Raw genomic sequence first — 16095 nt, forward strand, 5'->3', positions numbered from 1 at the left:
CCTAAGTTTATGATATGTGCATGAGATAATAGAACGGTTGATTGTGTTTACCTAGCTTCCTCTTACCACATTTATCTCCTTCTAATTAACATAGATCCAATAAAATGGAAAGTTAAAATGTAAATGAAGTTAATTTTTGTGATTTCGCACCTATTTCATTGTTTTCTGTTTTGTTTGTCTAATCTTGGCTGGCTTTGGTGACCTTTTTCTGTGTTTGGGCAAACATCCCTAAGCTTTCATCCAGTGATTAAGAAGCAGTCATTATGTACCCTGTTTGACATGGTCATTACTTAATGCTCACTTAACAAAATTCTACAAGACCAAATTATCACATTGGGTGAAGGAACAGATGGCCAGCTGGCGAGAATCCATGCCTGTTTTGTTTTATGCTTTCTCAAGTCTGCCACAAAGAAGCCCCATGTGCAATGTGAGGAGGCAGTCCAAACAGCAACTCGCCTACCCAGCTGTGTGTCCAAGGTTCTCAGCTGTGACGTCTGAGTTTGTGCCGTTCCCACCTAAGTGCAGCTCGAACATCTCTGCAAGGATGTCTCTGCGTCATGATTAAGATGGCAGTTGCAGAGATTCCCAAAGAAAAAGTAGAATTCTTTCCCCCATCTTCTGTCACTGCCTTCAAGATCAAAATCACTGTGCTGATTTTTAATGCACGCATTTCATACTAAATGGACTTAGGAAGCAGGGCCAGATTGGAAGAAGTAGGTCACTGAGGGTGTGTCCTTGAAGGGCATACCACCCTTGCTCTGTCTCTCTCTGTCTCCTCTCTCTCTCTCTCTCTCTCTTCCTGTCTTTCTCTCTCTCTCTCTCTCTGCTTTCCAGTTTCTGTGAACTGTATGCCTTCTCTGTTATGATGCTCTGTGTCATCACAGGCCCATAATGATGGGCCCAGGCAACCGAAGACCGAAATCTCTGAAAGCATGAGCCAAAACAAACCTTTCGTTTTTAAACTGTTTCTCTCTGGTATTTCTGACAGCAATGAAAGCTCTAACACAAACATCACTTTGGCAGGGCACAATTCAGCTGTTCATGGATCTCTGTGGATGTAACTTATCAAGGATATGGAGTGGACCCCAAATTCAATGACATGCATGCCAATAAATACCAGAAAGGACACAGCATAGGAAAGAAGGCATTTGAAGACAGAGATTGGTGCTATGCTGCAATAAACCAGCAATGCTGGGAGCCACCAGAAGGTGGAGACATACAGGACTTTTCCCCAAAGCTTTCAGAGAGACTGTGGCTCTATTGATACTTTGATTTCAGATTTCTATTCTCCAGACTGTAAAAGAATACATTTCTGTTGTTGTAAGCTACCAAGTGGTTGGGTGATAATTTGTTACAACAGCCCTGGGAATTTCACACAAATACCCTAGAGAACCCTTAGGAGCCACAGGTGTTTTCACTGTCATCCTGTAGACAGTAGATAATACTGGACAGTAGAGTCCAGTATTAATTATAGAGAAGAAAGTTTATTGACATGCACTGTAAATAATATGATTAATGACAGATTTTACTTTGCATGATATTTCTAAATTCTTTCATAGTTTAAAGAAAAATCTTGTTAATTTTTCTGATTCTTCTCTATAAACTTTTAAATTTTATTTTAGAATAATTTACTTCTTTTTTTAAACAAAAAAATTCATAGACAATTTTTATCCTAGAATAACTGACTTTTCTGCATTTACAAGAGAGGAAGAGTACAAAGGAGAAGGAAAAGAAGAAGAAACAAATAATGCAAAATATAATTTTAAAGCATCAGTCATATGAATATGCCTAGAATTTCTTTTCATCTAGTTTTAAAATAGTGTGGCAATGACTCAATATAGCAACTGCCAAAATATTCAAGACTTATTAATTGTAAAAACAAAGCTACAAGAGAACTTCAGTATGTTTTTAAAACCAAAATGGAGAAAACTTTGGGCTGATAACTATTTCTATTTCATTGAACCACTAGAAGAATTAAACCATGCTCTTGCAATTGGCATTTCTTTATTATATTAATAAAGTGTACAAAATATATTATATATTTAAATATAAATAATTTAAAGTGTACATTTACTTTTCATATTTAACTGACAATGGTTTGAATGCACACTTTACACAATTTATAAGGGAGTGTTAGCTGATTTTCTTCCTAATACACTCTGTATATACCATAAGACATTCATGATTTAGAGCATAGTCTCTCAATGTAACAGAAGGAAAGCATGTTACATGTGCAGAAATAACATTCACTCTATTGTTGGTATTACGCAAAAGTAGATGCAGAAAAGAAAATTGTATAGATCTATTGCTTTTGTGAGCAATTAATCTTGTTGACATATTTATATAAGCTTGCATAAAATGCCTGCAAAGCATGCTGTTGAATTTGGTTGTTCATTAATATTGATTGTATGCTATCCCTGTTGTGTTTGGAGCTACTTAAAGATTACCTACAAAAGTATTACAGCATTATTGATTTTAAAACTCCCTGAACCCACTTGCATCTTGAAAGTGCATTTATGCTTTCATTGTTAAGAGTGATATCACCAACCTTTTTGTCTAATAAAGTATTTTGGAATTTTATGAATACTAATCAAAACTAAAGCTCATAGTCACCACTCTATAGTTCTTCTGTATATCCATAATACAAAAAGACCAATTTTTTAAAAGATACTTTTGAAGTGGAAAGAAATTGAGATCACCCATGTGTACCTTCTTTTCAATTTTACAAGCTCTTTAAGTGGTTGAGTAATACTAATTTGTATTTTAATTTCCCTGATACTGTTTTCAAAGCTCTGTGGATGCTATCCATATCAGTGCAAACATGTCACATAAAGGGTATGAGCTATTTCACACATACCAAAATTTGGCTTCTAACGCAACAAACATAGAAGTTTTTTTTGTTTTTGGTTTTTGGTTTTTTTTTTTTTTTTTTGGTACTGAGGTTTGAACTCAGGGCCTACACCTTGAGCCACTCCACCTGCCCTTTTCTGTGAGGGGATTTTTGAGATAGGATCTCACAAACTGTTTGCCTAGGCTGGCTTCATATTGCTATCCTCCTGACCTCTGCCTCCTGAGTAGCTGGGATTACATGTGTGAGCACTGGCACCCAGCTGAACATAGGGTATTTAATACACTTATTAATATGGTCACACTGGAAAAACCACAAAATTAAATTTCCAGAAGTCATTGCAGAAAGAAATACAACAGTATCAAGTATATTACATTCAAAGTAAAGAACATCTATTAAAATTTTATTTAAAAATGAGATGCATAAAATGGAAAAACTAAACATATTCTAAACATAAACTAAACAGCATCTTCCAGATGCTGCCAATTTTAAATTTATTCAAAGAGTTTATTACAATTCACCAGTAGAGTGTCCAGTACATAACAGATGACTAATGAGTAAATGTAGTAAATTTTGTCCAAAATTAGTGGGACAGACCCTCTATATCAGTCAGTGTCAATCTCATTCTTATCTGTACAGTAAAAGAAATATTATATATTGTCTTTATTATTGTTTATCAGTGTACCAAGATGATACAATATACTTTCAATATCAAAATAGAGAAAATTGTTGGATTTAGGTGGGGGCACAAAGACTAGAGGTTTTCTAGGACCTTTAATTTTCATGCAGTTAGTACCCTTATCATTTGGAGTTATGAAACCTGGAATCAATTGCAGTATACTAATTGTTGCTGTTGAACATTAAATGCCAAATCTTTTGGGCTACCAAGCAAATTTTGTAAGTGGTAGACCTTACCCTTCATTTATTGTGCTGTCTTTATGTACTACTTAACTTCTGATTATCTCACTTTGCTCATGCAAAGTGAATGTCTTTATTTATACAGGGATTGTTAAATTAAGAGACTAAAGCATTGTTAGTGAGATTATACAAACTTACATTTTTTTTAACCATATACTTGCCAAAGAATTAATATACATGTATTCACTGTGTATACATGTATATTAGTAGTATACAAGCTAATAGTCTGTAATTTGCAATTCATTGTAACAGAATTAAAGCTTAAACCGTATCAAAGACAAAAAGAAAAGCATTGGAATCTAATTATAAATTTAAGGAACTTGAAGTTTGAAAGGTGTAGAAAAATTTCAGAAAGTAGCACATTAATTACTGAAGGAAAATCCAAAATATTCTGATGTCTTATAAATCTAAAATTAGAATAAGGTTTAGGCAATAGATTTAACTGTTATCACTCGTTATTGCCATAGACGTGTTCATTCAAAATGTATCAAGCACCTACTCTGTGGCAAAAGTGACTCATCCCACATGAAATTTCCGGGGGAAAAGCTATAGGAAGCCACTTTATTTAAATTCTAAGTCACAAGCACTATGAAAGAATATGTATAAGACATATAGCCTCAGTCTTACATATAATTACTACAAAATGATATTAGGGACTGCTCATGTTTGACAAATGATTTCAACATAGTAGTGATGAAATGGAGTATTGTTAGCATAATAGAACCTATCTATATTTGTGATACTTAATACACTTTGACCCAATTGCTGAAAATACTTTAAAATGTTTCCACTTGGGAAGACTTTGGAGTCTGCATTATTTATAAGGATGTGCTTAGAAAATTTGTGCATCTGTCATAACACTAACATTCAGATTGGCAGCAAGGGAAGAGATGGAGCTTGATGGAAAGAATGTAGACTTTGTAGTTAGGCACAGTGTGTCAAAACTCTTTGCTTTCATAGATAGACTTGTTCCTTAACCTCTGTGAGACTGCTTTCTTTTTTTGCCCCTAAAACCAGAATATATTATTACAAAGCATTATAAAGAAAAATATGTGTACTTCACGTGCATAGCACCTAAGGGACTCAAGTAAAATTAAATTCCTATCCCATTTTCTTTTCTTTGTTCTCCTTCATTAAAGAAAACCACTGAATTTCTTGGAATTAGAAAAATAACAACAGTTATATCCTCTGTTAGTGGTAATCTTTCTCTTAAATCAAGATGTCAACTGAGGGTGATATTCATTGGGATGTAGATATGAGCTCCAATTCAGTTACTCAAATCTTTTTGGAATCCTAGAGATTATACCAAGAGTGATGGACAGGCTCCACCTATGTCCTTAGGAAGTGCCCAGAATATTTGGGTCTTAAGATAACTCAGTCAGTTCTATCTTCCCATTTCTGTTCCACTGGAATCCATTGGGCATTGTGGATAGCAACACTTACCCCTTCACCCAGCATCAGTCCTTTGGTTTCTCCAACATGACTCACAAGCTTGTGAGCTTTAGTATAGAGCTGAATGTCCTTGCAAAGACAATTCCCATATAGCGTCTGGCCAGTTTGTGCATCACTATTTCTTTCTTGATACTTTTCTTTACATGTTAAACTTCTTATCATTGGCCTGACATCCCTCTCTCTTAAGACTCCCAGTTTTGTTTTTGAGATCTTTCGTTGTACTTTCTAATCCCTTCCTTGAGTACTTAAATGGTTCTATCTCTTCCAGGCTCCTGTTCACCCCCCTTTTTCTTCAGAGAAACTGCCATTGAGCCCCTGCCTTGGAATCAGCTTTAACTCCTACCGAGAACTGGCACACGTCTTACTATTTCAGACTTTTCTTTATCCATTCCTCACAGAACATAAATGGGAATGGATGAGATGTTTTTTTCTGATATAAACTACTCCACTCTCTAGAGAGGGCAAAATCGCTTCATCAATTTTGTCTTTAGTAACTATTTTATCTCCTAGGTATAATTCCTTAAAACCAATTTTCTTCATATTAGGTTTTTCTCTTTTAGAAATAATATGGAATTCTTATTAGGTTATGTTTTCTTATCTGAAAATTGAGATATTGACTTAGTTTTCATAATTATTTGTTTAAAATAATACAATTCTTTGAATATATTTGCATTTTTTATTTACTAGTTTTAAGCATGGCTATTTATTACCAGTTTGTAAAAATCTGTCAGTTTTATTTTTATTTTGAAGTGAATCAATAAATGAAAACTGCAACAAGCTTTTATTTTATTCTTGCCCTCTAGAATCATAGATTCTTTGTTGAGGTCTAAATATATCATTGGGAGATGTTTTTAGAAAGCTTAGAAGAGTTGCTATGAGGAAGAGATGAGCTTGTTTATGCAAAATGTACTTTTTAAAATTGTAAGACACTATCAAATATTAACTACTTGGTGAGAAGAAAAGAAATGGAAGCTCAGAAAACAGAACTTGGATTGAGAGCATGATTTGTACCTTTTAGCAATGCAAGAACATGATTTAAATCACTACAAAACTCTCCATAGGTCTTGTACTTTCTTTGCTCTCTCAAATATTGGCTGTGCACTAATTCAAGAGCAGGTATTAGATAATTTAATTGATATATGTTGCATGGCATTAAGCTACCTACTTAAGTAAATATATTTTAGTACTAAATTTTATAGTATATATTTGAGGTTTATAACATGATTGGATACATACAGTTTGTAAAATGATTCCTGCAGTGAAGTAGATTAACATATCTCTCACCTCAATTACTTTTTTGTAGCAAGAGCTGCTAAAATCTATTTATTTATAAAAATCTTTAATATAGTACAGTTTTATCAACTTTAGTCCTCATGTTGTACATTACATCTCTGGACTTGTTCATCCTTTTTAATTGGTGTGGAGATAGATACACCTATGGGAAAACCACAGCTCCCCTGATTTCTTTTCGCTTTTTAAGAGTGAGGCCTATCAGGATATTTAGATCTAGGCACTACAGGGTTACCACATTGTTTTCTATTCCATATAAATCTTCATTAGGCTTACAGACATTGAATTCTATACTGTCTTAAACTAAAATAACTGAAGTGTGCTTTTTTTTACAAAGTTTATGTGGGAAGTAATACAATAATAAAATTTTGTACCTCACATACAATGTTGCCCAACGTGCTGACTGAGGCTGATGTCTTATTTCACATTTGCAAATGATAGTGGTGAGTTTTCTTTCATCTCATGTTTCTATAGGGCTGTTACCCATTCACTGTTTCACTCCTTGAACAGCCTAGCATAGTAAAAAGCCTTAACCAGTTGCATTGAGTCATCATCATTCTTGTGCTCAACCCTGCTTTCTTTCCTTTTTGTGTCAACTGCAAAAACTCAGTCCTTTTCTTAACTAATCTTCCTCCAGGATTCTAGAATTTACTCTTCTTACACAGTGAAACACATAGTTTCATTGATCTCACATTCCTTTTCTACTATGTATATACTAGCTTCCTCTTAAATGAATTTTCTCTTACTTAGAAATGTGTTTTAAAAACAAAATTAGAGAAGGCTTTATTTTTGTTGCTTGGCCATTCTTCATCTCTCAAAGAGAACTTTTTCTTCCTTCAACTGAACTCTTCTCTTTTTCACAACCTCCAGCCCAATTTTGCCCTGGTTCAATTAGGAAGCAGATTGTAATACTGAATAAATTTATTGAGAGGATATCTGTAGTGGACATAAGGGAAAGGTGGGGGAGAAGAGAAAGAGAGAGAGAGAGAGAGGCAAGAGAGTAGGTTGGATGAGCCTTCAGAATTATGTTTTAGGTAAAAGCTTCTAACTTCTGAAGAAAAAGAAGAAGAAAGAACATTGCATAGAAAAACTCAGACTGCCAGGGTTTTTAAGAAAATGTCACCTACACCAGAGTACAGATCTAGGACATTGACGAGTCTCAAGTCAGGCAGGACTGGCCCAGCTTGACACATTTAGTCACACTGCCTCAGGAGCATGACTTGGAGTGAACAGTGTTGCGGATGATCCTGCCATGAAGTAGCTGGATGCCATCAGCCAACCGCATTGCTGGCATCTGGTTCTCTCCAAGGGAGATCTGAGCACAACTCCATTTCTTGCCACGGTTTCCAATCACCCTGCTGAAGTTACTGTCCCAGAGCCTAAAATGACTATCCATACCTCTTCTCCAAAGCTGCAGCTTTTGATGAGCTCTTCCTTTTAAGTTAGAAGAAAAAAATGTTTGTTCCAAGGCAGTTCTACCTCAAATTCACAAATAATTTCAATCAGGTATCTATTTCACTTGCACCATGTGGTTAAGGGCATAAGCTACTTGTACCAGCAAAGTCAAAAACTCTTCATGTTCAAAACTTCAGTAATTTTCATTCAGTTTTATTTTTTCAACATGCAAAAGATATTCTATAACTCAGAAGCCTTGATAATAATAATTAACTTAGTGCTATTTTTTAAATACTTAATATGTGGCTAACATTGCTCTGCATAGTTTATATGTATGAATTTTTTTCACCTGTAATATAACCCTGAAAGGTAAATTTTATTAGTAAATTGTATTAGTATTGACACTTACCAGAAGAGTAAAGGCAACAGACATTGAAAAATTTCCAAGGCTACATTGCTACAAAGTAGTGAAATCTGGATTCAAATCCAGGGCATTGGTTCTCGGAGTTCTCATGACCAGTCTTTTCTTATACTAACACTATACAGAATAGGTTTTTTTCTATAAAATTGCTAATTTTAAAATGGTGAGCTACTATCTACTTTTAAGTGTATGCATCATTCAGTAATTTTTTTTTCCTGATATTTTAGGTCCCTGCATTCCAAACCCATGCCATAATGGAGGAACCTGTGAGATAAGTGAAGCATACCGAGGAGATACATTCATAGGCTATGTTTGTAAATGTCCCAAAGGATTTAATGGGATTCACTGTCAGCACAGTAAGTTATTACTATTCAATGTACTTTTATTATTATTGTTCCCAGCTCTACAAGTCATTGTCATTCTTATTTCTAGTACAGTCATAAAATCTTAGAAGAGCAAAGAACACTGGCATTTGGGCTCAAACACTTCTCTCCCACTGAATGTCCCATGTCCTTAGCTGAGGACTGGGTTTCAGTCCTCCCAGTGGTGTTGGCGTGCTAGTCATTTCCCAGCCAGCTAGGAAACTTCCCACCCAATGAATGTTGGAACTAGCTAGTCATTTCCCACCCAATGAAATGAAGAACATTTCATTGTTCTTCAGACAGACTTGAAGAATGTTGTCCTTTATGTTAAAATGACATTTGTGTCTCTCTTTCATATTTGTTCTGAAGTTGCATTCTCTAGTGTCCCAGAGATTATTCTGGTCATTAGGTCATTAAGAAATGACCCAGAAAAGTAAACAACACTGTTTACAAGGATAGATTAAGCAAGCTTTTCTCCGTCTTACTTGTTATTTTAGCATAAAAATCTTTAAAAGTTCAACAAGCATGTCATCTTCACTTCTCTTTTTTGTCCTCATTCTTATTTATTTTGGAAAGGTTAATAGGGCCACTTGTGATAATTTCTTCTCTGAAGGGTTGAACATAAATTCTAGATGAGTAGCATGGGACCCTAACTGCTGTGGGATCCCAGCAGGTAGGGAGGCCACAGTGAATCCTGTGCTGCCAGGGGAGGTTATTACAGAGGTGGGCACATGCAGGCTGAGTGTTGAACAAAGGATGAGATGATGATCAGAGGAATGGGAACAGCACGTGGTGGGAAGAGTGGGGAAAGACTATATGAGCCATGAATACCAAAGTAGTACTTTAGACAATGGTATTAGGAATGAGTAAGGCAAACCTGGCTATATCAGCCAGCCCCACATATCCAATCTCCAGACTCAAACATGAGACTGTGACCTGTCTCTGTGACCCTGGGAGCAAACAGCATGTTTTTGGAGACTTTCCATGACTAAGATTTTGTAGAATTCTGAAGAAGCATGGACAATTGTCCTCCTCACAACTGACTCCTAATCTACTTGGAATTATCTCCAATGCTCAGATTTTCAACAAACAAATGAAAGACTACTGATTTTTCTCTGACCTGGTCCAGAGGTGCCAGGCATGATCTTCCTTCAAGGCAGCATCGCTGCTTTCTTCACACATGAACATCTCAAAACAGCTCTAAAAAGATGGAAATGGAAGCTCAGTTTTGGTGTGCTTGCTATTCAGTTTACCCCCACAATAAGAAAATATTACCAACCTCTACTTACAGAGCCTTGAGATATGGTGTAAGAGTCTCTGTCCAGAGGGAGACAGTCTGGCCACCCTTCACCTCAGTTTTGAGTTGCTTATATATATCACATATGCTTGTGCACACACACACACGCACACAGGGTCCTCTGAAAGAAGAACCAAATTTTCATGATGGGCTGTTTTCTAGTTGTCCAGTGTCAGAGTGTCTATATTCCTCATGTCTCTAGTTCACAGCTTCAGGTAGGAGAAACTGAGAATATAGACAGGTAGATTCTGATTGTTAGAAGAAATCTCAGCTTAGGAAACTTTTTGGAAAGCATGTGTAGACCCCTAATTCACTTAAATATTTCACTTAAATTAACTCTCCCACCCTGGCCAGCTGTTGAAGTCAGTTTAAAGTTGAGGCCTGCCCTTAAACCACAGATTGAGAAACATCAAGTATAAATTGAAATGAATATATCTATATAATAATACAATTTTTTCATGTATCTACCCTTTGTTTTCTATATATTGTAAATCAGCAGCTTAGTTTCAGTTGTCTTTAGTGATGTACAAGTCACACCTAAGACATTAAGGCATCATTTATTTTTTCCAGTATAAGTGATCTTTGCCTGGAAAGTTGTTAGTGTAGAAGTTTTCACCTGCCTCTCACTCTCACACATTTGGCCATGAGTTTTTTCAAGAAGGCTATTTAGGATTAGTGAAGTAAAACAGATCATTTTTGTCTCCATTCCCCATGATGGAACATACAAGTGTTTTCTCACATATCCTTAACTCATAATAAAATAAACTCAGACATTCACAGTTTTGTGACTTTAAGATCTTATTTTGAAGAACAAAGGAAGCCTTCTTTTTATCGCACCTAAACCTCCATAATCCTTAAACCCATTTTAGGAATTGCAACAGGAAGTCTGAGGCTGATTGATTCAATTATGAACAGGATTATTATAGTCTAAACCACCTGATCCCTATTCTGTGGAGTGCATCATTGCTAATAGCAAGAGAGAATGGAGGGAAATGAATGGCATTTGGAATCAGAAATCTGGATTTAAAATATGACCTTTACAGTTATTAGATAAGTGACCTTGAGCTAGTCACTTGACCTTCCTGCAATTGAAGACATATAAATTAAGCTCTTAAACTAGAAATAGGTGACCTTTGATTCACATGAGCCTGATGAGTTTTGTGACAAAAAGGATAGCTTGCTCACCATACAAAGGTTATCAAGCTTTCCTCTTCATAAATGAAATTGAAAAGGATTATAGATTGGCAAAGCAAGTTTAGAAAGTGCTGGTATCACTGGGATCTTCTTCAGGTAAGAAAACCAGAAAAACAGTTTGTTAATCCCTTGCAAGGACTGCGGATATTTGGGGTTATTTTTCACACTTGTAGCAGTTGCATGACTCAGATATTCTCTAGAATCTTGCTACTCTAGGTGTGGTCTTGTAACAACATCATCTGAAAGCTTTTTATGCAGATTATTAGGCATCACTTCAAATCAACTAAGTGAGAATCTGTATTTCAAACTGATATCCAATGTCCTCCTACACACATCAAAGCTTGAGGAACACTGCACAAGATTTTCAATAGCCAAATGTGATCATTTCACAAACAACATATCAACTTCCATATTCTGTTATATTACATTGGTGGTAGGCAAAAAAGGTTTATTAAGATTAATGAAAATCAAAATATTTTGAAATTTAATAAAAATGATAAATGTGCTAACAAAATGGAAATATTTCATTTGGAAAAAATAGGAAATCCTGTGACAGCTTTTTGTGTGGTGCTTACTAATTTAGTTTTACATGACAGAATTCTAGTGAAATAGATTTGTGAATATAGACTTTTAAAGAAATTAACCTTCATGATACAAGAGTGACAAACATAGAGTCAATATGATTAATTTGAAAACTAACACCACAAAATGTTACAAATTAGAAAAAAAATTGATTCCAGTGCCAGCATTAGTATTATCTATGCATGGTTTTCAGATTTTTAAACATGTATAGACTTTAATTTCAGAGTTTTAGGTTTACAGAATACTTGAGCAGAGAGTATAGAGAGTTCCCATCTGCCACTCCTGAGTTTCCCCCTAATTTTTTTAAACTAGGATATATTCATTATACAGGGGGGTGGTTATAGTGACAATTCCGATTAGACTTATATTATATATTATTCACATTGCCCCCATTGTCTCTCTCCCTTAACCCCCTCCCTGCCCCATTTAAACAAATTGCAAGAGGTTTCTTTGTTCTGTTTTGTGTAGGTATATGAAGTCCATCAACCATATGCCCTCACCTAAATCTCCTTCATTCATCCTCCCCCCCAACTAGTACCCCCATACTCACACTATACCTATATTACAGTCCTGTCTTTTGTTATTAATATTTAAGTCAGTGTTCAAAGGGGATTCTCAATGTATGTCCACTGTGGGTATACTTTACTTTGGTCCATTTAACCCCTTCCATACTCCATTTTTCAACAGTTTTCAGTACACATCCTTATATCTTCTACATTCACAGATCTTGTGTTTTATGATATTACTGATGCTTTATCATTTTCTCTTCCTTTTCCTCTTCCTGAGTTCCATAGAGTAGTTACACTATTACAAGTGTGTTCTACATATGAGTTTTTATATGGTCATGCTTGTTTTGCGTATATGTTTATCTTTTGGATCTATCTTCCACATATGAGAGAAAACATGCTAACTTTGTCTTTCTGAGTCTTACTTACTTCACTTAACATGATGTCCTCCAATTGCATCCATTTACCTTCAAACCAGATGTCATTCCTTATAGTTGAGTAAAACTCCATGGTGTATGTATACCACATTTTCTTGATTCATTCATCAGATGTGGACACCTGGGTTGTTTCTAAAGCTCAGCTATTGTGAATTGTGATATTCTGCTCAGAAATAGAAAAATCAATCTTGATGTACACATGGAAACTTAAAAGATCTTGAGTACCCAGAGTATTTCTGAGCAAAAAGTCCAATGCTGGAGGCATCACAATACCCAACTTCAAACTACACTACAGAGCCATAATGATAAAAACAGCATGATATTGGCACAAAAACAGATGTGAAGACCAATGGATCAGAGCAGAAAACCCAGACATAAACTACGTACCTATAGCCAACTGATCTTCAACAAGGGAGCCCAAAACACATGATGGAGAAAGGACAGCTTCTTTAAAAAATGTTGCTCAGAAAACTGGATATCTACATTTAGAAGACTGAAACTAGATCCCTGTCTTTCACTCTGTACCAAAATCAATTCAAAGTGGATCAAAGACCTTAATATATAGCCTGAAACGTTGAAAAAATCCAGGAAGTAGTAGGAAATACACTGGAACATATTGGTATAGGGAACAACATCCCAAACAGAACTCAAAAGGCTCAGCACCTATGAAATAGAATAAACAAATGTGACCACATCAAGCTAAAGCACTTCTGCAAAAGAAAGTATCAGTAGACTCAAGAGACACCCCACAGAATGGGAGAAAATCTTTGCCAGCTAATCATCCAATATGGGACTCATATTCAGAATGTACAAGGAACTCAAAAAACTCAGCCCACAAAGAATCAACACCCCAGTGAAGAAATGGCACATGAATTAAACAAGGAATTCTCAAAGGAAAAGGTAAAAATAGACAGTTAAATATATGAAGAAGTGTTCAACTTCCCTGGTTATAAGAGATACAAATCAAAACCACACTTAGATTTAACATGGCCAATTAGAATGGCCATGTTCAAGGGTAATAACCACAATAAATAATGGCCTGGTGAGAATATGGTGAAGGAGGAACCCATATACTCTATTGGTGGGAATGCAAATTAGTACAACCACTATGGAAAGCAGTATGGAAATCCCTCAAAAAGCTAGAAATAGAATTGCCAATGGTACCATTCCTGGGCATCTACCCAATGGAACATAAGGATTCAATTATTAGCATTTTGAACCTGCTTTACATTTGTTACAATTGTGAAGTGATATTGATGCAGTATTATTAATTAAGGTCCATAATTTACAATGGAGTTCATTCTTCTTATTGCACGGTTACATGTGATTTGAAAACTGCATATCCACCATTGCAGAATCACACAGAATAGTTAATTGACTTCCCATTCATCCTTTCCTACTCCTTCCCTCAACTCTTGTTTATTGACCTTTTCACTGACTCTATAGCTTTTTCTATCAAGTATGTCATATAGTTGGAATCACAGTAAGTATCTATCCACAAACACTGAGGACTTTACTGTGTTATGGGCTAGAAATAACATAGCTGCAAAGACTAAAATTAATAACCCTTTGTCCTACTTGCCTAAACAGGATATTTGTGAAGATTAGATGTGGTATTTTATCATAGTCTTTACAAATTTTAATGAGTTAGGAGTATCTAATTGTCTAATATTTTGAGGTATAATAAAATCCCTATTTAATGTTAAGTTTTTTTTCTTTCTTTAAAAACAGATTTTTGGGGAGTCATACTAGAATGTGAATTTAGGGCCTCAGGCTTGCTCGTCAGGTACTCTACCACTTGAGCCACTCCAACAGCCCTTTTATGTGTTGAGTATTTTTGAGATAGGATCTCTCTCTTTTTTTTTTTTTTTTGCCCTGACTGGTAGAAAAAAAAAGAGATCCACCTGATCTCTGTCTCCTGAGTAGCTAAGATTCTAGGCATGAGACACTAGGGTCTGGCTTTCGTTTTACTCCTTAAGAAAAAGTTTATATGTTGAAGCAAGAGGAAGCTCGATATGGAACTCTAAGCTTTTCTACAAAAATTCGTCTGTTAACATGATTGTTACAGATAATTCTTATTATTTCATGTCATCCTTTATAATTTTAACTCCATGTCTTCTTCATCTTGCTCTTCCTCTAGATAATCAATTTATGCTAATGAAGAATTCACTTCAAAATTTCTTGAAAACTTTTTATCTGGAGTGATTGCTAATACTTGGAACTTATATTACTACATTTTCAATATTAAGATCTCTAAGGAGACTTCCAAACTAGGCTTATCTCCAAACCCAAAGCTGGAATTGGGATTCCAAATTTTCCTGCTTTCTGATGACTACAGGATACTGTGAGGTAACTTAAGTCTTTGAGCCAGAGTTTTCAAGCTTGGCACGCATATGAATTATACAGGATAGATAAATATACAGATTCTTTTTGCTCTCCAAAGAGATTCCAGTTTAATAATTTAGTCTTGGACCCGTGTCTGACTACTTAGTGCCCTGGAGAAAGAGACACAAATGGCCCTAAAACGCTGGTTCTCAACCTGGACTGCACATTAAATTCTTCTAAGGATGTATGAAACACACCAATGCTTGGTTCCCACACCAGAAATTCTGATTTAATTGTTCTGTGTATGGTTTAAGCATTAGGAGTTTTAAAATCTTCCCCAGCTGGCTATAATGTGCAACAAAAACTGAAAATCACTGTTCTAGAACCATACACCGAAGAATTACAATGCCTTAAAGAAACTAAAGGAAACACTCAAAGACAATCTAACCTTAGGATACATAATTATAAGCCCACACTGAATGTGTAATCTGAAAACCTGATTGAATTTTGTCATTCAGCCTTCACTTAAAGTAATGGAAATCATCTTACAGAAAGAACATCTAACTGATTGAAAGAATCAGGCCAAAGAAGATATTAGCTTACTCTTCTTAAACTCTCTTATGCCTTAAATCTATCTGTACTAACTAGCATTGCATTTTCATTTCTTGTTTTCTTATTTTTAGCTGGAGGCCAACAAGAGAATTATTCTGACAGACAATAGAGAAAAAATATGTACACAGAGGCACAGTTCAGATACAAACAGATATTTTGCAATGAAATTGTTTGTTATTCACAAAACTCAAAATATTTGAGAATTGCTGCTTGATATAATAGCAGAACATTCTTTTGATCCTGTTACTTATAAAAAGAAATTTGGTATCCAGCAAAACACTAAACTCAGAACAGAAATATGTTAAACAAAATATTCCCCAACATGATAATCACGAAGGTGGTATATTCTTACTAACAGGCCCGAGCTTTGGGAACCAGTTCACTCATGAGTTTATAAAGTCTGTCTCCAGAAATGCAGTTGGAACCACAAATGCAGTGAATAAAATTTGTGTACTC

The 16095-nt window shown here is 35.4% G+C and overlaps 1 protein-coding gene across 2 annotated transcripts in view; it reads left to right on the forward strand.

Moving 5' to 3' along the window:
• Edil3 (EGF like repeats and discoidin domains 3) overlaps window positions 1-16095 on the forward strand; it is a 411883-nt gene that overhangs the window by 188893 nt on the left and 206895 nt on the right. For both annotated transcript variants that reach the window (XM_074077145.1, XM_074077144.1), the window contains one exon: window positions 8552-8680. In XM_074077145.1, coding sequence (XP_073933246.1) covers window positions 8552-8680 — 129 coding nt within the window. The remainder of the gene's footprint in view (window positions 1-8551; window positions 8681-16095) is intronic.

The sequence above is a fragment of the Castor canadensis genome, chromosome 6 (assembly GCF_047511655.1).
Source record: "Castor canadensis chromosome 6, mCasCan1.hap1v2, whole genome shotgun sequence".
In the NCBI taxonomy this organism is placed as follows: domain Eukaryota; kingdom Metazoa; phylum Chordata; class Mammalia; order Rodentia; family Castoridae; genus Castor; species Castor canadensis.